The 22,742-nt window shown below is 42.5% G+C and overlaps 1 protein-coding gene across 1 annotated transcript in view; it reads left to right on the top strand.

The window, feature by feature from the left end:
* LOC126419022 (nuclear migration protein nudC) overlaps positions 1-22,742 on the top strand; it is a 57,589-nt gene that overhangs the window by 27,605 nt on the left and 7,242 nt on the right. The window contains exon 4 of the mRNA XM_050086078.1: positions 7,645-7,833. Within this exon, the coding sequence (XP_049942035.1) occupies positions 7,645-7,833 (189 nt within the window). The remainder of the gene's footprint in view (positions 1-7,644; positions 7,834-22,742) is intronic.

Genomic DNA, 22,742 nt, shown 5'->3' with positions numbered 1-22,742 from the left:
TCACTCCTTCTATTCTGTCGAGGAGCTCCTGGAAGAGCTAAAAAATTAAGCAAATTCCAGTGTTACATTGTTGATTTTCTTTATTTAAACTTACTTGTCACCTGAATGTTTTTTTTATATTTCATTTTATCTGTTTCTAATATCATGTTATAATTTCATGTATTGACTCATTCCATGACCATGGAGACTTCTCCTTAATTTGTTCCCACAGAACAATAAATAAATAAATAAATAAAATAAATTATTTGCTGGCTGTATTCCAACCTCTGTCTTCCTCTACAGTTTTTGCCCTCTACAGCTCCCTCTAGTACCATGGAAGTCATTCCCTTGTCTCTTAACAGATGTCTTATCATCCTGGCCCTTCTCCTTACCAGTGTTTTCCACATATAACTTTTCTCTCCAATTCTGCGTAGAACATCCTCATTCCTTACCTTATCAGTCCACCTAATTTTCAACATTTGTCTGCAGCACCACATCTCAAATGCTTCGATTCTCTTCTGTTCCAGTTTTCCCACAGTCCATGTTTCACTACTGTACAATCCTCTACTCCAGACGTACATCCTCACAAATTTCTTCCTCAAATAAAGACCAATATTTGATGTTAGTAGACTTCTGTTGGCCAGGAATGCCTTTTTTGCCATAGCTAGTCTGCTTTAGATGTCCTCCTTGCTCCGTCTGTCATTGGTTATTTTACTGCCTAGGTAGCGGAGTTCCATAACTGCATCTACTTCGTGACCATCAATCCTGATACATTTATCGCTGTTCTCATTTTTACTACTTCTCATTACCTTCGTCTTTCTTAGATTTACTCTCGATCCATACTGTGTACTCATTAGACTGTTCATTCCGTTCAGCAGACCATGTAATTCTTCTTCACTGTGAGACTATGGCATCAGCGAATCGTATCATTGATATCCTTTCACCTTGAATATTAATTCCACTCCTGAACCTTTCTTTTATTCCCATCATTGCTCTTCGACGTACAGATTGAACAGTAGGGGCGAAAGGCTTCATCTCTATCTTAAACTCTTTTTAATCCTAGCACTTCATTTCTCGTCTCGTGACCATCAATCCTGATAAATTTATCGCTGTTCTCATTTTTACTACTTCTCATTACCTTCGTCTTTCTTAGATTTACTCTCGATCCATACTGTGTACTCATTAAACTGTTCATTCCGTTCAGCAGACCATGTAATTCTTCTTCACTGTGAGACTATGGCATCAGCGAATCGTATCATTGATATCCTTTCACCTTGAATATTAATTCCACTCCTGAACCTTTCTTTTATTCCCATCATTGCTCCTCGACGTACAGATTGAACAGTAGGGGCGAAAGGCTTCATCTCTATCTTAAACTCTTTTTAATCCTAGCACTTCATTTCTCGTCATCCACTCTTATTTTTGCTCTTGGTTTTTGTACATATACTATATGACCTGTCTCTCCCTACAGCTTTCCCCTACTTTTTTCAGAATTTTGTACATCTTTTACTATTTAACATTGTGGAACGCTTCTTCTAGGTCAACAAATCCTATGAAAGTGTCTTGATTTTTCTTTAGTCTTGCTTCCATTATCAACTGCAGTGTCAGAATTGCCTGTCTTGTGCCTTAGTTTTCCTAAAGCCAAACTGATCGTCATTGAGTGCATCCTCAATTTTCTTTTCCATTCTTCTGTATATTATTCTTGTAAGCAACTTGGATGCATGAGCTGTTAAGCTGACTGTACGAAAATTTTCACACTTGTCAGCTCTTGCTGTCTTCGGAATTGTGTGGATGATGCTTTTCCGAAAGTCAGATGGTATGTCGCCAGATTCGTACATTCTACAGACCAACGTGAATAGTCATTTTCTTGCCACTTCGCCCAATGATTTTAGAAGATCTGATGGAATGTTGTGTATCCCTTCTGCGTTATTTGACCTTAAGTCCTACAGAGTTATTTTAAATTTTGATTCTAATACAGGCTCCCCTCTCTCTTCTAAATCGACTCCTGTTTCTTTTTCTATCACATAAGACGAATCTTCCTCCTCATAGAGGCTTTTGATGTATCTTTCCACCAATGTGCTCTCTCCTCTACATTTAACAGTGGAATTCCCGTTGCACTCTTAATGTTACACCTTTTGCTTTTAATGTCACCGAAGGTTATTTTGACGTTCCTATATGCTGAGTCTGTCCTTCCAACAATCATTTCTTTTTCGATGTCTTTACATTTTTCCTCCAGCCACTTCATCTTAGTTCCTTGCGATTCCTATTTATTTCGTTCCTCAGTGACTTGTATTTCTGTATTCCTGAGTTTCCCGGAACATTTTTGTACTTCCTCCTTTCATCAATCAATTGAAATATTTCTTCTTTTACCCATGGTTTCTTCGCAGTTACCTTCTTTGTACCTATGTTTTCGTTCCCAGCTTCTGTGATGGCCCTTTTTTCAAAGGTCCATTCTTCTTCAACTGTACTGCCTACTGAGCTATTTCTTACTGCTGTATCTATAGCCTTAGAGAACTTCAAGGGTATCTCGTTATTCCTTAGAACTTCGTATCCCAGTTCTTTGCGTATTGATTCTTCCTGACTAATGTCTTAAACTTCAGCCTACTCTTCATCACTACTATATTGTGATCTGAGTCTACGTCCGCTCCTGGGTACGCCTTACACTCCAGTATATGATTTTCGAATCTCTGTCTGACCATGATGTAATAAAACTGAAATCGTCCCGTATCACCCAACCTTTTCCAAGTATACCACCTCCTCTTGTGATTCTCGAACAGGGTATTTGCTATTACGAGATGAAACTTGTTACAGAACTCAGTTAGTCTTTCTCCTCTCTCATTCCGTGTCCTAAGCACATATTCTCTGATGACCTTTGCTTCTACTCCTTCCCCTACAGCTGCATTCCAGTTCCCCATGGCTATTAGATTTTCATCCCCCATTTACATACTGTATTACCCTTTCAGTATCCTCATACACATTCTCTTTCTCTTCATCTTCAGCTTGCGACGTCAGCATGTACACCTGAACTATATTTGTCGTGTTGGTTTGCTGTCGATTCTGTCACTGAACTGTTCACAGAAACACACTCTCTGCCCTATTTTCCTATTCATAGTGAATCCTACTCCTGTTATACCATTTTCTGCTGCTGTTCATATTACCCTATACTCATCTGACCAGAAATCCTTGTCTTCTTTCCACTTCGCTGACCCCTACTATATCTAGATTGAGCCTTTGCGTTTCCCTTTTCAGATTTGACTTCAGGACCACATACTGAGCAAGTAAGCAACATGGGACTGTTGTTATAAAATGAAATTTTCAGTGTAGGTCAAAAGAGATTCATCTCCCTTCCAGTGTGGCTGTAGGTCAATTACTTGGACATGCAGGTGGGGGGGGGGGGGGCACTTATATATATATATATATATATATATATATATATATATATATATATATATATATATATATATATATATATATATATATATATATAAAAAACAAAGATGATGTGACTTACCAAATGAAAGTGCTGGCAGGTCGACAGACACACAAACGAACACAAACATACACACAAAATTCAAGCTTTCGCAACAAACTTTTTTCCTCCTAAGGTAAGTCTTTCCGCTCCCGGGATTGGAAAGACTCCTTACCCTCTCCCTTAAAACCCACATCCTTTCCCTCTCCTTCCCTCTTTCCTGATGAGGCAACAGTTTTGTTGCGAAAGCTTGAATTTTGTGTGTATGTTTGTGTTCGTTCGTGTGTGTCGACCTGCCAGCACTATCATTTGGTAAGTCACATCATCTTTGTTTTTAGATATATTTTTCCTACGTGGAATGTTTCCCTCTATATATATATAAAATCCCCAAACCACCTTCCCTACCCTCTGGCTCCTATCCTTGTAACTGCCCCCAATGCAAAACCTGTCCCATGCACCCTCCCACCACCACCTACTCCAGTCCTGTAACCCGGAAGGTGTACACGATCAAAGGCAGAGCTACGTGTGAAAGCACCCACGTGATTTACCAACTGACCTGCCTACACTGTGATGCATTCTATGTGGGAATGACCAGCAACAAACTGTCCATTCGCATGAATGGACACAGGCAGACAGTGTTTGTTGGTAATGAGGATCACCCTGTGGCTAAACATGCCTTGGTGCGCAGCCAGCACATCTTGGCACAGTGTTACACTGTCTGGGTTATCTGGATACTTCCCACCAACACCAACCTATCCGAACTCCGGAGATGGGAACTTGCCCTTCAGTATATCCTCTCTTCTCGTCATCCGCCAGGCCTCAATCTCCGCTAATTTCAAGTTGCCGCCACTCATACCTCACCTGTCTTTCAACAACTTCTTTGCCTCTACACTTCTGCCTCAACTGACATCTCTGCCCAAACTCTTTGTCTTTAAATATGTCTGCTTGTGTCTGTATGTGTGGATGGATAAGTGCGTGTGTGCGAGTGTATACCTGCCCTTTTTTCCCCCTAAGGTAAGTCTTTCCGCTCCCGGGATTGGAATGACTCCTTACCCTCTCCCTTAAAACCCACTTCCTTTCGTCTTCCCCTCTCCTTCCCTATTTCCTGATGAGGCAACAGTTTGTTGCGAAAGCTTGAATTTTGTGTGTATGTTTGTGTGTCTATCGACCTGCCAGCGCTTTCGTTCGGTAAGTCACCTCATCTTTGTTTTTTTTTTTAATATATATATATATATATATATATGGTTATAATAGAGGGAAACATTCCACGTAGGAAACATATCCTGCTTGTGTCTGTATATGTGTGGATGGATATGTGTGTGTGTGCGAGTGTATACCCGTCCGTTTTTCCCCGTAAGGTAAGTCTTTCCGCTCCCGGGATTGGAATGACTCCTTACCCTCTCCCTTAAAACCCACATCCTTTCGTCTTTCCCTCTCCTTCCCTCTTTCCTGATGAGGCAACAGTTTGTTGCGAAAGCTTGAATTTTGTATGTGTGTTTGTGTTTGTTTGTGTGTCTGTCGACCTGCCAGCGCTTTCATTTGGTGAGTCACATCATCTTTGGATATATATATATATATATATATATATATATATATATATATATATATATATATATATATATATATAATGTGACTTACCATACGAAAGCGCTGGCAGGTCGATAGAAACACAAACAGACTCATACATACACACAAAATTCAAGCTTTCGCAACAAACTGTTGCCTCATCAGGATAGAGGGAAGGAGAGGGAAAGACGAAAGGAAGTGGGTTTTAAGGGAGAGAGTAAGGAGTCATTCCAATCCTGGGAGCGGAAAGACTTACCTTAGGGGGGAAAAAAGGACGGGTATACACTCGCGCGCGCACACACACACATATCCATCCACACATATACAGACACAAGCAGACATATTTAAAGACCCTGCTTGTGTCTGTATATGTGTGGATGGATATGTGTGTGCGCGCGCGAGTGTACACCCGTCCTTTTTTCCCCCTAAGGTAAGTCTTTCCGCTCCCGGGATTGGAATGACTCCTTACCCTCTCCCTTAAAACCCACATCCTTTCGTCTTCCCCTCTCCTTCCCTCTTTCCTGATGAGGCAACAGTTTGTTGCGAAAGCTTGAATTTTGTGTGTATGTTTGTGTGTCTATCGACCTGCCAGCACTTTCGTTTGGTAAGTCACATCATCTTTGTTTTTATATAGGTGCCTTTGGCACTTCATCTGTAGATGGACTATTGCTGATAATGGGATTTTGTCCTCTTAATATTAAGATTGCCATCAATTGGTTAGTAGGTGGAGGAAAAAAAGTACACAGCACAGAAAAAAAAATACATTGTCTCTCCAAATGAATGGGAAATTAAAAATTTGACTGTAGAAATCTGTTCAATGGAGCATTTTCAATTCTCAAAAGCAATCGAGTTTGTGTAGACCTGATAAAGATGGGCCAAACACTGAATATGGCTAAGGTGCTGGAGAGAGAACACCGAAGCTCATAATGTTTGACTGCCTCATTTATGTATGAGCTGTTGCCTAAGCCATCAAAGTAGGAATTTTCCCATCTTCTTTCCCTGCCACCTGTTGAGCACCAGGACAAGGATATGGGAAAATGATGCAGCCAACAAACCATCTAAGGAAGCTTGTAGAGATGGCTTTATGATTCAGTGTGCTGTCCCCCTGCACACTTTATCATAAGATATATGGATCATGTGGCAGTAGAAAGATGAATGGTTGCAAGTAAAAAAATGCAGACTATCAAATCGACCGTGCGGGCTTGGTAAACCTCATGCCTGCCATACCAATGAAAAGAAGTGGTGCTTACCACTCACCAGGCTACAAATAGGACAGTGTCTGTTGACACACAGTTTCCTCTTCTAGCATGACAATCCATCTGCATGTGAAGCTTGTGGAATACCACTCTTGGCACAACACATTTTAGCTACATACAGTATGATTCACATGCTGACTTAAGATCAACCCTCAGCTTGGTTGGAGATGTGTTCACCATCCTAGCTGGGAGATGTGTTCACCATCCTAGCTGTCAACAGTAAAAATGTAAAGTGTTGGGGAGAAAATATTAGTGATAGAGTGGATGGCTACTATATGTTCCTGGGTTATTATTGTAGCAATTTTCTTTGTGAGAACAGACATTGTTTGAACCAGGATGCGTGTTTGTTTATATCCATTAAGGGTGTTGATGACCATGCTGTTCTGCACCCTAAATCCATCATAATCAGTGGAGAGGCTGGAAATGGATCCAATAATGTGGAGCCAAGTACCCAATTAGTCATTAACGTGGACTGCCACTTACCATAAGTCCGAACAGGGATGTTTAGGTCCAATCAGATGGATTTGTGCTTGTTATCTACAGGGTTGGCAGGGAACATGTAAAATGTTATGAATGGAGTGTCAGTGGCACCTTACCTATATTGAGAAATAGAATAAATGTTGTAAAGGATTGATGCCAGCAGATAGCTGCATCCCCAGCTTAAATTTAAAACTGGTTCTTCATGTTCTTCCTCTAAAAATGTTCTACTTAAAAATGGATTTTTAGTTTGATGTAAAATACAGTGTGTTTTTCAGTAGTAGTTTGTGTGTACAGTTGTTTTGTGGATAGTGGACCACGCACCAGTACATGGCCTGGGACAGGTGCTTGTACTGTTTGATGGAGAGTACTAGAAATGCGTGCGTTGTGTGTAATGTAAAATTATAGCCAAGTAGACCAACACAGCAACCACAGCGAAAAATAAATTAAATAGCTATTGTCTAGACTCTAGTGTGCATCCTTTTAGATGCTAAGTGAATGGCGTATTTGTAGAAATAAATGAAGAAATTGCAGAATGTTTTTCATTCATCTGAGATGCTCTCTCCAAATTGAATTAACAGAGAGTTTGTACACTGAGTGTGAATGAATCACAGAAATGCGCAAAGAAGTACTTGGGAGATGGTACAGGGAAGATGGTGCACATTCCAATAAGCGTTATACTCAGTTTTGAGTGACCCTGTTGTAACGCGAGTCAAAAAACAAATCGATAATTGCCCTTTGTACCATCTGCAGGGAGGAGAAGAATGATTGTTACATTGTGTACGTCTAATCACACACTGTAGTGTGTAAGAGTGTAGCTTAAGATCTATTTCAGTATTTTGTGCCCTGTAATTAAAAGATTGTTGTGTCTAAGACTTTTTACTTTCATTGTTACAGGAGAAAAACAAAAGGACCAATCCGGCTCCCATGGAAATCAGTAATGAGAATGTGGATGCTTCTGGGGACAAGGCTAGTGAAGCTGAGGAGGAAGAAGATCCAAAAGAAAAAGGAAAACTAAAACCAAACACTGGCAATGGATGCGATCTTCCCAACTACCGGTGGACACAGACTCTGTCAGAAGTGGAGGTTAGTGTCATATTAATATAACAAAAAAGCATTCCAAGTAAATTGTACTTTTTTATTCACTGTATGACTAATTTTGGGCGAGACTCATTTTCAGTTCGTCATAACATAGTTGAAAATGGCCTTTCCCAAGATGTCAACATGTGCAGCAAACAGTTACAGTGCTGTAACTGCTCGTTGCATATTTGTGACATCTTGGGAAATGCCATTTTTGACTACGTTATGATGATCTGAAAATGAGGTCTCGGCCCGAAACTAGTCATCAAGTGAATAAAAAAGTACAATTTCCAACTTTGGTCTGGTGTTTTGTTCTAGTGGTTAACGGAAGTTTCTGACCCAAGCTACTCCAGCATGCTGGAAGTGCATAAATATTAAGATCAGTTTTATGTATATTATCATCTGGATGTTTGTGTATACTGATTTTTTACACAAGTTTTGGTTCAGACACTGTGCAATTATCCCATCATACTATTTTCGATCGGAGTCCTCCATCTTGTGAAACCAAGTGCTTACTCGGTCGGCTATGGACTCCTTGGCTGCTACTGACCACACATTAGTATATATGGATGGCTGAAACTTTACACACCCTATCAATATGAATCAAATCGGTTAGAGCAAATGTGTACGGTCCCCTTGTTAGCTCCAGGATAATGCACTCACAACTGCACAGGAAACTGTTCTGACCAGGGCTGACACTTGCAACATTTTGAGGACATTGCACAGTTGCTGTTCAGTATCAAATACAACAGTGCAACCTGCAGTCTTGACTAGCATCTGTATTTTTGTTCAAGCATACATTTCTTGCAGTGTTTCCATATTTTTGTCCTGTCACTATGTATATGTATGTTTAAATGTAGACATTGTAGAAATTGAAAATAGATGAAATTAATAGATTAAATTGGCTGTGTGGTTATGTACGTAACTTGACTAAATTTCAGTTTGGTGTAAGACCTAAGGACGTTTTTAAAGTGACTAAACACCAACAGACTGGTATAGTAGTATGATTTTCGGGTGATTTCAAAGAAGAGGCTATCACGCTCTAATGCTTGTTTCCTCACACAGCTGCAAAGAGTCAATCTGTTTAATACTGTTAATAATAAAATTCTCATCTACCGAGCGGCAAAAGATGGCAGGGGTTTGCTGATAAAGTTCGTATTTGATGCTGCATGAAGTCCAGCTCTTGGAAATAGAAAGTTGTGACATTGATTTGCTGTGTGCAGCATCAGTGTTCTAAAATCTGAAAACAATTTGAAGATGCTCATAAAAGCTGGATCTGATGAAATTTGTGAAATTATGATGATTTGCCATCTTTATTAATTAAATTTTTTCCTTTTTTAAACCACACGCAGAAAACTATTAAATTCGAAAACTTCAGAGATTAGAAGCAGCAGTAAATTTAATTTTGGGTTGTTAAATCAGGTGGAGAAAAATGTTTTATATATTAGAGAATCTACATGTGAAATTGGATTACTATGTAACCAGTCTGATTGACTGTTACTATGTGCTTCTTTAGGCAAAACACAGCAGAGTTCACTAATATTCATCTCACAAACATTCTTATGCAATAGAAATTTTGACAGAATCCTGAAACAGGGTATCATTAAAATAGCAACTGAGGGAAATAGTTTATGAGAAGGCCCATTCTCAGTACAAAAGTAAATATATATTGCTGCATGAGCCTCAGCAAATTTTTTTTCACCAGCTGTCATTGGCCATTAAAAATTACATTATTTCATTGAAAAAAAATCTGTAGTTACCTGAGTAACGCAGTAGATACGAAAGTTTTGTTTTGAACCATATAGCAAAAAAACTCTCCTTTGCATGCTATTGGTTTCCAAAAATCTAATTTCGATGTATCACACTGTTTGAGATACAAGGGGTGTTACGAATGTTTCATTCTGGCTGTATTCCTGGAATGTGATTGGAACCGAGTGTGTACATAACAATCGATTTTCTCAAAATTTAAGATAGTGACATCCTTCCAAGTTTAAAGAATAATTCAGTGTGTTACCTACGTTTCATTAACAATAATAAGTGCTCTAACATGCACAAAATGTAATTCATACCAACCACTAGTTTTCATTGCAAACTGTTAGAATTTTTTACAGTAGTTTACTTAATTTTGAAATATCACTATAACTATGACTGTTAACGGAATGATAGGTATTCATTGTGATGCTGACTAATGATGTTATGACGCATGATAGAATTAAATTATTTTATGGAATAGTTTCTTTAAGATCCGAGACAGATTGCAGATCTAGCACTTTTTGCTGTTCACACATTCTGGTGAGCCAGCTAGCTTCTGTACTGAACATTACATTGTGTAAGAGCTTGGCCATATGAGCTAGTCATCTCCCCTCCCTGAATGCCAACAGTCAAGCTCACCACCTAACATATTTATGGTGAACCTTACTCTGTGTGAGACGGGATTGAGATCTACCACTGCAGCTCCTTGTAAACCACTTCCACCAGTGCTCACTACCAAACTGTAGAGACAACCATCAGTGACAAAACTAGATACACTACACAGCTCAGTCTTGTCAAAATAGCTTGCATCAAAACAACAAAAACCAAAATCCACAATCCACATCCACAACATTCAGAATCCAAAGAAACCTGTTTCATCAGGTAAGAGAATGTTTGTATTAATTGAATAAGGTGATTCCAAAATGGAAATGGATGCATATGTTGTCAAAGTGGGAGGTCATACGGCTTCTCCTCACACTATTCAGCTGGTGTGATCAGAAAAGGAAGAGAGAAAAAAACTCTGATTAATGGAATGTGGATAGTTCCAGAATACATGCAGAAGTAGTAAAACTTTCAACACAGGATAAGCCCTTGTGCATATGAGACACACATATCAAACCTTCAGACAATCCTGTGTTGGGTTACATCAGGCACAGGAAGGGTGATGCAGATTGTGACAGGACAAAGGATGAAGTGGCAGTATTCATCCACAGTAGATGTCATTCTGTACTTGTTACCCTCACCACCCACCTTCAGGCAGCAGCTGGCTGGGTTTCGTATGCCACTGAGAATAACTTTGGGATTCCTGTCTCTCCTACCTCATGAATTTTTGGATAATAAGGTCCTTGATAATATCAGCCATGGACTCCCATGTACATTTATCTTCCTCAGAGTTCTCAATGTGCGTCACATCTGGCAAGGCTCTACACATAGTTTTTCCGAGGGTCGAGTAGTGGAGAGGTTCCTCTTGTTCAATATTATTTGCCTCCTTGATATAGAGAAAGTGACACATTTCAAAACTGCAAATAGATTGTCCATAGCAATTGACCTTTGACTTTGCTGTCCCGTGCTAGTTGATTCTGTTCTTTGAGATGTGGCGGATGGCTTGCACTCTAGGAGCCGTTTTCTCATTTAGACTTAGTTATCAGATACATCAGCACCTGTGAGTTGTTGTTGTTGTTGTTGTTGTTGTTGTTTTCAGTCCTGAGACTGGTTTGATGCAGCTCTCCATGCTACCCTATCCTGTGCAAGTATCTTCATCTTCCAGTACCTACTGCAACCTACATCCTTCTGAACCTGCTTAATGTATTCATCTCTTGGTCTCCCTCTACGATTTTTACTCTCCACGCTGCCCTCCAGTGCTGAATTTGTGATCCCTTGGTGCCTCAGAACGTCCTATCAACCGGTCCCTTCTTCTCGTCAAGTTGTGCCACAAACTCCTCTTCTCCCCAATTCTATTGAATACCTCCTCATTAGTTATGTGATCTACCCATCTAATCTTCAGCATTCTTCTGTAGCACCACATTTCGAAAGCTTCTATTCCCTTCCTGTCCAAACTATTTATCGTTCATATTTCACTTCCATACATGGCTACACTCCATACAAATACTTTCAGAAACGACTTCCTGACACTTAAATCTATACTCGATGTTAACAAATTTGTCTTCTTCAGAAACGCTTTCCTTCCCATTGGCAGTCTACATTTTATGTCCTCTCTACTTCGACCATAATCAGTTATTTTGCTTCCCAAATAGCAAAACTCCTTTACTACTTTAAGTGTCTCATTTCCTAATCTAATTCCCTCAGCATCACCCGACTTAATTTGACTACATTCCATTATCCTCATTTTGCTTTTGTTGATGTTCATCTTATATCCTCCTTTCAAGACACTGTTCATTCCACTCAACTGCTCTTCCAAGTCCTTTGCTGTCTCTGACAGAATTACAATGTCATCGGCGAACCTCAAAGTTTTTATTTCTTCTCCATGGATTTTAATACCTACTCCGAATTTTTCTTTTGTTTCCTTTACTGCTTGTTCAATATACAGATTGAATAACAGTGGGGAGAGGCTACAACCCTGTCTCACTCCCTTCCCAACTGCTGCTTCCCTTTCATGCCCCTCGACTCTTGTAACTGCCATCTGGTTTCTGTACAAATTGTAAATAGCCTTTCGCTCCCTGTATTTTACCCCTGCCACCTTTAGAATTTGAAAGAGAGTATTCCAGTCAACATTGTCAAAAGTTTTCTCTAAATCCACAAATGCTAGAAATGTAGGTTTGCCTTTCCTTAATCTATTTTCTAAGATAAGTCGTAGGGTCAGTATTGCCTCACGTGTTCAAACATTTCTACGGAATCCAAACTGATCTTCCCCGAGGTCGGCTTCTACCAGTTTTTCCATTCGTGTGTAAAGAATTCATGTTAGTATTTTGCAGCTCTGACTTACTAAACTGATAGTTCGGTAATTTTCACATCTGTCAACACCTGCTTTCTTTGGGATTGGAATTATTATATTCTTCTTGAAGTCTGAGGGTACTTCACCTGTCTCATACATCTTCCTCACCAGATGGTAGAGTTTTGTCAGGACTGGCTCTCCCAAGGCCATCAGTAGTTCTAATGGAATGTTGTCTACTCCCAGGGCCTTGTTTCGACTCAGGTCTTTCAGTGCTCTGTCAAACTCTTCACGCAGTATCGTATCTCCCATTTCATCTTCATCTACATTCTCTTCCATTTCTATAATATTGTCCTCAAGTACATCACCCTTGTATAGACCCTCTATATACTCCTTCCATCTTTCTGTTTTCCCTTCTTTGGTTAGAACTGGGTTTCCATCTGAGCTGTTGGTATTCATACAAGTGGTTCTCTTTTCTCCAAAGGTCTCTTTAATTTTCCTGTAGGCAGTATCTATCTTACCCCTCATGAGATAAGCCTTTACATCCTTACATTTGTCCTCTAGCCATCCCTGCTTAGCCATTTTGCACTTCCTGTCGATCTCATTTTTGAGACGTTTGTATTCCTTTTTGCCTGCTTCACTTGCTGCATTTTTGTATTTTCTCCTTTCTTCAATTAAATTCAGTATCTCTTCTGTTACCCAAGGATTTCTGCTAGCCCTCATTTTTTAACCTACTTGATCCTCTGCTGCCTTCACTATTTCATCCCTCAGAGCTACCCATTCTTCTTCTACTCTAGTTCTTTCCCCCACTGCTGTCAATTGTTCCCTTATGCTCTCCCTGAAACTCTGTACAACCTCTGGTTTAGTCAGTTTATCCAGGTCCCATCTCCTTAAATTCCACCTTTTTGCAGTTTCTTCAATTTTAATCTACAGTTCATAACCAATAGATTGTGGTCAGAGTCCACATCTGCCCCTGGAAATGTCTTAAAATTTAAAATCTGGTTCCTAAATCTCTGTCTTATTATTATGTAATCTATCTCAAACCTTTTAGAATCTCCAGGGTTTTTCCATGTATACAACCTTCTTTCATGATTCTTGAACCAAGTGTTACCTATGATTAAGTTATGCTGTGTGCAAAATTCTACAGGAGGCTTCCTCTTTCATTTCTTAGCCCCAATCCATATTCACCTACTATGTTTCCTTCTCTACCTTTTCCTACACCTGAATTCCAGTCATCCATGACTATTAAATTTTCATCTCCCTTCACTATCTGAATAATTTCTTTTAGCTCACCATACATTTCATCAATTTCTTCATCATCTGCAGAGCTAGTTGGCATATAAACTTGTACTACTGTAGTAGTCGTGGGCTTCATGTCTATCTTGGCCACAATAATGCGTTCACTATGCTGTTTGTAGTAGCTTACCCCTACACCTATTTTTTTTATTCATTATTAAACCTACTCCTGAATTACCCCTATTTGATTTTGTATTTATAACCCTGTATTCACCTGACCAAAAGTCTTGTTCCTCCTGCCACCGAAATACACTAATTCCCACTATATCTAACCTATCCATTTCCCTTTTTAAATTTTCTATACCTGCCTGCTCGATTAAGCGATCTGGCATTCCACGCTCCGATCCGTAGAACGCCAGTTTTCTTTCTCCTGATAACAACGTCCTCTTGAGTAGTCCCCGCTCGGAGATCACCTGTGAGTAGGCCACTTAAATGGGTGCTAAAAAAATGACTGCTTTACAGCATCCAGGACATGATAAATCATTTAACTACTGTCATCCACAAGGCTGCCAATTTCTATGTCAAGAAGTCATTTGTTAAATGTGGAAAGTGACAAGTCCTGTGTGGAGCAAGGAGTGTCAGGGACATGGACAGGTGGGCAGCATTACAAAGGTTCCACCATAATCAATTTGCTGAGGTTCTTGTAGCTTTTTGCATTGTTCTAATAAAAGCTGAACACAATATCAGAGAGAGCAAAAAGCAGTCACGGAAAATATTTGTACAATCTGTTAACTGTTTCATACCACCAGTAAAGGTATGGGAGACAATGAGAAGGATCTGTGGGGAAATATAATACATGCATTGAGTGGCCATGTAAGACAGTGCGCTCTAATCATTGCATCAGTAGCTGTGTAGCCCAGTGGTGAAATACGTGAAATAAATTACATTTAGTGCCAGTCAAGATCTCACATTCCAGCTGAGATGGGAATGAACCAAGAAGACATGGTTGGACCTAGCTCTGTGTACTGCGTGTGTTGTTGTTGTGGTCTTCAGTCCAAAGGCTGGTTTGATGCAGCTTTCCATGGCAATCTGCCCTGTTTGAGCCTCTTCATCTCCGAGTAACTATTGCAACTTACATCCTTTTGACTCTACCTACGCATTGGTCTCCCTTGACGATTTTTACCACACACACTTCCAATACTGAATTCCCCCCTGCGGGTCTGGTGGTTAGAATAGGCCTGAGGTATTCCTGCCTGTTGTAAGAGGCAACTAAAAGGAGTCTCACACATTTTGGCCTTCGTGTGATGGTCCCCTGTGGGGTTTGACCTCCATTTTTCAAAATGTTCCCAAAGAACAAGCCAATTCAGGAAGGGCGCCTTACATGGTGCATCGTGTCCATCATGCGCTGAGACCTATCGCATCCTTCGACAATGTGGATCTGCACTTCAGCTCATTCTCCAACTATTGGGCAAGATCACCCTCCTGGGTGCGTGTTTTTCCATCAACTGTGCATTATCATTTTCTAAGCTGATGATGATAATGGACTTGTTTGCTTGGTTGCACCTGATACCCAGCATGGTAGCCAGTCCATTGTGGTGGTGCTGCCATGTACCCTGTTGGTTGTAGCCCCCTGACCGCACAGGGATTGCTCTGCAGATGCCTGCACCATTAACTCCCCATATACGCTGAGGAGTAGAGAGCCCGTCACCCTGGGGCATCGGGACTCCCAACAATGGCCATCCTGCCAGGTGGCCTTTGCTGTGGCTGGGTGGCGCCCGTGGGGAGGTCCCCTGGTCGGAGTGGTAGCATCAGGGCGGATAACACGCGATTGAAGTGTAGTACATCATCTCTTGCTGGTGGTCAAACACCAGCAGTCTCTAAGCATTCACAGGCTCAATTCAACTCACAGAAGTATGGCCCCAAATCATTCCCCTCTCTGGCCACAACATGGGAGGAACGTCAGGCTAAGGATGGCAGTGACTCTTACTCGCCCTGGTACCTTGTACGTTCGAGAGATGGGGAATCTTTCAAAATGATAAGCCTCAGTTTTTCTTTTTTTTAAGAGGACAAGTTTGGGGAGGTGGAGAGCTTGTCCAAAATGAGATCTTGGTCGGTCTTGATCAAAACAGCATCCTCTGCCTAGTCATGGACGTTTCTTGCTTGTGACAAGCTGGGAGATGTTTCTGTAACCATCAAGCCCCATAAGAGCTTAAATATGGTCCAGGGTATCATATTTCGCAGGGACCTGTATCATATTTCACAGGGACCTTCTTTTGCAGTCTGACGACGAGCTGCGTGCCAATTTAGAGCGGCGAGGTGTACATTTCGTTCAGCGTGTCCACCGGTGTCCGAGGGATAGTCAGATTGCCACCAGTGCCTTCATCTTGGCCTCCGAGAGTGATACATTACCCGAGAAGGTAAAGGAGATCGTCTATCACTGTGATGTAAAGCCGTATATCCCTCTCCCAGTGCAGTGCATTAAATGCTGGAAGTTCAGCCATATGTCTTCCCACTGTACTTCCAGCATCACTTGTCGAGATTGCAGACGCCCATCACATCCCAATAACTCCATGTGCTCTGCCTCTCATGTGTGTCAACTGCAGAGAGCACCATTTGCCCTTCTCACCTGACTGCAGGATTTTCCAGAAAGAAAGGAAAATCATGGAGTACAAGACCCTGGACCGACTGACCTACGCTGAGGCTAAGAGGAAATTTGAACGCTTACATCCTGTATGTATGACATCGTCTTATGCTGCTGTTACAACAGTTCTAGCCCCATTAGCTCAGCCAACTCCAGTCACCTCTCAGAGTCAGAAGACTACACCTGCCCCCTTGATGGTGGGGGGGACTTCCCTCCCTGTTGCTCCTGCACCACCTACTTCGGAAGCAACACCCACCCAACCATCAGGGAAATCGGGGCCCCACTTCTGTGCCGGAGAAGCGTAAGTATTCTACAGCTCCTCTCGCTAGGAAGAAGTCCCTTGGGTCACTCCCTTCCCAGCTTTCTGCTAATGGGCAAGATGACACCTGCCAGTGGCTGAAGAGCCCAAAAGCAGCTGGTCGTAGGGCTTCATGCTCATCCTCAGTCCTGGAGACTGAATCAGTTAAGTCGTCCCAGCCAGGGGCACTCAAAGAGCAGTGAGAGAAATCCAAAACGAAGATCCCCGAGATCAAGGGAATTGTGGTGGCACCTACACCACTTCTACCTACAAGCTCTACGTCTGTGGATGAGGTGGAGATTCTGACGTCCGCTGAGGACCTAGATCTTGCCCGACCCTCAGACACAATGGATATAGACTGCTCAGGCAATAAGTCAGTGGCAGCAGGTGACCCTGAGGTGTAAACTGCCCAGTCTCATGATATCATCCTCCAGTGGAATTGCGGCAGTTTTTTCCACCGCCTGGCTGAGCTACAGCAACTGTTAGGCTTTACACCTGCTTTCTGCATTGCCCTCCAGGAAACCTGGTTCCCGGCAATCTGGACCACTGCCCTCCGCGGCTATAAGGGATGTTACAGGAAACTTAGTGACTATAATCGAGTGTGAGGTGGAGTTTGCGTTTATGTCCTAAACTCGGTCTGTAGTGAAAATGTGGTCCTTCAAACCCCTCTTGAAGCTCTTGTTCAGAATAAGGACAACTCATGAAATAACTGTCAGCAATGTATATCTTCCTCCAGATGGTGCAGTGCCCCTGAATGTCTTAGCTGCACTGATTGACCAACTTCCTAAACCTTTCCTACTTTTGGGAGATTTTAATGCCCATAACCCTTAGTGGGGTGGCACCGTGCTTACTGGCCAAGGCAGAAATGTCGAAACATTACTGTCTCAGTTCAACCTTGGCCTCTTAAATACTGGAGCCACCACACATTACAGTGTGGCTCACAGTAGTAACTCGGCCATTGATTTATCAATTTGCAGCCTAGGACTTCTCCAATCTATCCACTGGAGAGCACATGACGACCTGTGTGGTAGTGACCACTTCCCCATCTCCCTGTCACTGCTCCAGCATCAGGCACACGTACACCTGCCCAGTTGGGCTGTAAACAAGGTGGACTGGGAAAGTTTCACCTCTGCTGTCACTGTTGAATCTCCCCCACATGAGAACATCAATGTGATGGTTGAGCAGGTGACCACAACAATCCTTTCTGCAGCAGAAAAAGTAATCCCTCGCTCTTTAGGTGCTCCCGGTGAAAGGCAGTCCCTTGGTGGTCGCCGGAAGTCGCTGAAGCATTTAAGGAGTGTCAGCAAGCTCTACAGCGTCATAAGCAGCACCCTTCCCTGTAGCACCTCATGGCATTTAAACGGCTCCATACCCGCATTTGCCAACTCATCAGATGACGGAAGCAGGAATGTTGGGAGAGATACGTCTTGACCATTGGGTGCCATATGTCACCTACCCAAGCCTGGACAAGGGTACCAGACCACAACAGGTGTTCCCAGTGCTAACATGAATGGCGTGTTATCTACCGTTTCAATCGCTATCACTGAGCACTTTGTTGAGCAGTATGCACGAGCCTCTTCGTCGGAGAACTACACCCCCCGCCCCCCCCCCCCCTCACACACACACACACACACACACACACACACACACACACACACACACACACCGGCCTTTCACATTCTCAAATGGCAGCTGGAAGGGAAAGTCCTCTCGTTTACAACACAATACAGTGACTCCTGTGATGCCCCATTTACAGAGTGGGAGCTCCTCAGTGCACTTGTACATTGCCCCGACACTGCTCCTAGGCCAGACTGGATCCACAGTCAGATGATTAAACATCTCTCATCTGACTACAAGCGACATCTCCTCGTTATTTTCAACTGGATTTGGTGTGATGGTGCCTTTCCTTCGCAATGGCAGGAGAGCACCATCATTCCGATGCTCAAACCTGGTAAAAACCCGCTTGATGTGGATAGCTATTGGCTCATCAGCCTCATCAATGTTCTTTGTAAGCTGCTGGACCGTATGGTGTGTCAGCAGTTGGGTTGGGTCGGGTGCTGGAGTCACGTGGCCTACTGGCTACATGTCAGGACAGCTTCCGCCAGGGTCGTTCTACCATTGCTAATCTTGTGTCCCTCGAGTTTGTCATCCAAACAGCCTTTTCCATACACCAACATCTGGTTGCCATCTTTTCTGATTTATGAAAAGTGTATGACATGACCTGGCCACATTATATCCTTGCCACATTATACGAGTGGGGTCTCAGAGGCCCATTCCTGAATTTTATCCAAAATTTCCTGTCGCTTCGTACTTTCCGTGTCCAAATTGGTGCCTACATAATTCCCCCCACATCCAGGAGAATGGGGTTCTGCAGGGCTCTATATTAAGTGTATCTTTATTTTCAGTACCCATTAATGGTCTAGCAGCAGCTGTAGGGCCGTCCATCTCACCTTTTCTGTATGCCAACAACTTCTGCATTTCATACTGCTCCACCAGTAACTGGTGTTGCTGAGCAGTGCCTACAGGTAGCCATCCACAAGGCGCAGTCATGGGCTCTAACCCATGGTTTCCAGTTTTCAGCCGCAAAGTCGTGTGTTACGCACTTCTGTTGGCATCATACCATTCATTCAGAACCAGAATTTTACTGTAATGACGATCCACTCACTGTAGTGGAGACATATCGACTCTTAGGACTGGTTTTCGATGACCGATTGACTTGGCTTCCTCACCTTCGTCAGCTTAAGCGGAAGTGCCTCAATGCCCTCTGCTGCCTGAGCAACACCAACTGGGGTACAGATCACTCTGCGCTGCAGCTCTACAGAGCCTTTGCTCAATCCCATCTTGGCTGTGGGAGTCTGGCTTATGGTTAGGCTGTGCCCACAATGTGTTTACTTGACACAGTGCACCACTGTGGCGCTTGCCTAGCGACAGGAGCTTTTAGGACGAGTCTGGTGACCAGTGTCCTGGTGGAGGCCGGAGTCCCTCCATTGCGGGTTAAGTGTGCACAACTGATGCCCAGTTACGTTGCGCACGTTTGTAGTTCTCCTGCACTTCGAAATTACCATCTCTTTTTCACACCCACTGCTGTTCATCTCCCGCATCGGCGGCCCTGGTCAGGGCTTCCAATTGCAGTTCGTGTCCGATCCCTTCTTTCTGAACTGGAGTCGTTGCCTTTACCACCTATACTTGAGGTCCATTCATGTACACCTCCATGGTGTACACGTAGGCTGCGGCTTTGCCTGGACCTTTCACATGGCCCTAAGGACTCAGTTAACCCCATGGCTCTCTGCTGCCACTTCCTCTCCATTCTTGACATTTACCAAGGCCATGAAGTGGTTTACATCGATGGCTCGATGGCTGATGATCACGTCGGCTTCACGTATGTCCATGGAGGACATATTGAGCAGCATTCCTTGCTCAGTGGATGCAGTGTTTTCACTGCCGAGCTGGTGGCTATACCTAGTGCTCTTGAGCACATCCGCTGAAGCCCTGGGCAGTTGTTTCTTCGGTGTACTGACTCCGAGCAGCCTACAAGGTATTGACCAGTGCTACCCTCATCTACTTTTGGTAGTGACCATCCAGGAGTCCATCTATGCTCTGGAACGCGCCAGTCATTCAGTTGTTTGTCTGGACCCCAGGTCACATTGGAATCCCAGGCAATGAACATGCCAACAGGCTGGCCAAACAGGCTACGCGGAAACCACTTATGGAGATCAGCTTCTCTGCAACTGGCCTGTGTTGAGCACTATGCTGCAAGGTTTTGCGGCATTGGGAGACGGAATGGCATAACCTCAGTATGCGCAACAAACTGCGTGCTATTAAGGAGTCTGCAAATGTGTGGAAGATCTCCACGTGGGCCTGTTGCAGGGTCTCTGTGGTTCCCTGTCGGCTCCTCATTGGTCACGCTTGGATGACACATGGCTACCTCATGCGCCATGATGACCCACCTTAGTGTCGGTGTGGCGCTCGGCTGACAGTGGCTCATATTTTGGTGATCTGTCCCCCTTTGGCTGCCCTGCGACAAACTCTTCAGTTACCAGTCTCGTTGCCATTAATTGTAGCTGACAATGCCTCATCGGCTAATTTAGTTTTACTTTTTATACAATCTGTATAAATTTTCGCACATGTCCTTTGTCCCTTTGTGTTCTCCATTCTAATGCTTTAAGGCTGGATGTTTTATTGTGTTGCAGAGTGGCTGACTTTTCCTTTTTAGTCTTGTGGTCAGCCAGCAATGGTCATCTGCACTCTTGTTCTTATCCCTTTTACCTTTATATTGCTACTCTCTGCGGTTTTATCTTCTTGTTTTGTCCATAGTAGTGTTGGTTGTCCTGTCCTTTGTCTGGCTCTTCCAATCTACTGTTATTGTGCTGTATGTCTCTTTTCTTTTCTTCTTTCCCATCTGTAATTATTTTACCAGGAGCAAGGGACCGATGACCTTGCAGTTTGGTCCCTTCCCCCCCTCCTTTAAACCAACCAACTGACCAATACTGAATTTGTGATCCTTAGACGTCTCAGAATGTGTCCTATCAATCAACCCCTTCTTTTAGCCAATTTGTACCACAAATTTCTTTTCTCCGCAATCCTGTTTAGTGCCTCCTCATTAGCTATATGATCTACCCATCTAATCTTCAGCATTCTTTTGAAGCACCACATTTCAAAAACTTCTATTCTCTTTCTGTCTTAATTGTTTATCGTCCATATTTCAGTTCCATACATATCTGGCGATATACCATCTGACTTTCGGAAAAGCATCATCCACACAATTCCGAAGACTGCAAGAGCTGACAAGTGCGAGAATTATCGCATAATCAGCTTAACAGCTCATGCATCGAAGCTGCTTACAAGAATAATATACAGAAGAATGAAAAAGAAAATTGAGGATGCGCTAGGTGACGATCAGTTTGGCTTTAGGAAAAGTAAAGGGACGAGAGAGGCAATTCTGACGTTACGGCTAATAATGAAGCAAGGCTAAAGAAAAATCAAGACACTTTCATAGGATTTGTCGACCTGGAAAAAGCGTTAGACAATATAAAATGGTGCAAGTTGTTCGAGGTTCTGAAAAAAGTAGGGGTAAGCTATAGGGAGAGACGGGTCATATACAATATGTACAACAACCAAGAGGGAATAATAAGAGTGGACGATCAAGAACGAAGTGCTCGTATTAAGAAGGGTGTAAGACACACACACACACACACACACACACACACACACACACACACACACACACACACACACACACATCCATCCACACACATACAGACACAAGCAGACATATTCAAAGGCTGTGGTAAACTTCTTGAAAGAAAGTAGTTTCCTGTCTTGATGATGTTGCTAACCTCAAACTGTCCGTGAAATTGTACAACTATAACCCACAAAATATATGTAGTTGATGGGTGAACAGTTTGCTTGAAAATAGCTACACAGTCGAAATGTCTTAGTTCACAAAATAAACATAAAATGGAAGCGCATAACATCTAAAATAGGAAGCTTGTGCACTTCAAGAGGACAGTTAGTTTGGCTTGTAGAAACCAGAAATTCTGTCGCCTTCAGTGTGATTCCCACCAGTATCCTGCACTCAACAATATAATACTCCCTGAGGCAGCAATACAAGAGGCCGTTTCGTGTTTGCAACTTTAGATAGGAATATTTTTTTCTGAAGAGGCTTTTGGCATTACTTGGAAATAAAATAGTGTTCAACAACTCTGTGAATGGGCCTTCTGGGTATGTCTTATCATTGTAGTATGATGCTTCCTTTCAGGGCAGTACTTCAGGTTCATGATTGGCATTGCACTCTCATGGTGACATATGTAGGAGAATTGTGCCCCTGAGGGGAACTGTTTAGTAAAGTGCCTGTAATATGCACTTACAGCTGATTGGCCAAATACTTGAATGTAAAGATAATTTTGTGAGGCAGTCTTTAGAGTCAGTTGACAGTCCTCATGGGCACATACGAGTCATGTATTCTCTGTTGCAGAGGTAGTGTTGTAAGGTGTGTTTCTAAAGAGTTCACTGATATGTACCTGAGTGCAGGCATAGGAACCAGTATAATCATTTTCCTATGTATAAGATGGGCGGTGCTATTCAGTGTGTGTACACTT

Source organism: Schistocerca serialis, chromosome 9 (genome assembly GCF_023864345.2).
Source record: "Schistocerca serialis cubense isolate TAMUIC-IGC-003099 chromosome 9, iqSchSeri2.2, whole genome shotgun sequence".
Classification (NCBI taxonomy): Eukaryota; Metazoa; Arthropoda; class Insecta; order Orthoptera; family Acrididae; genus Schistocerca; species Schistocerca serialis.
The sequence above is the reverse complement of the archived record's forward strand: the minus strand, read 5'-3'. Positions and strand labels throughout refer to the sequence as shown.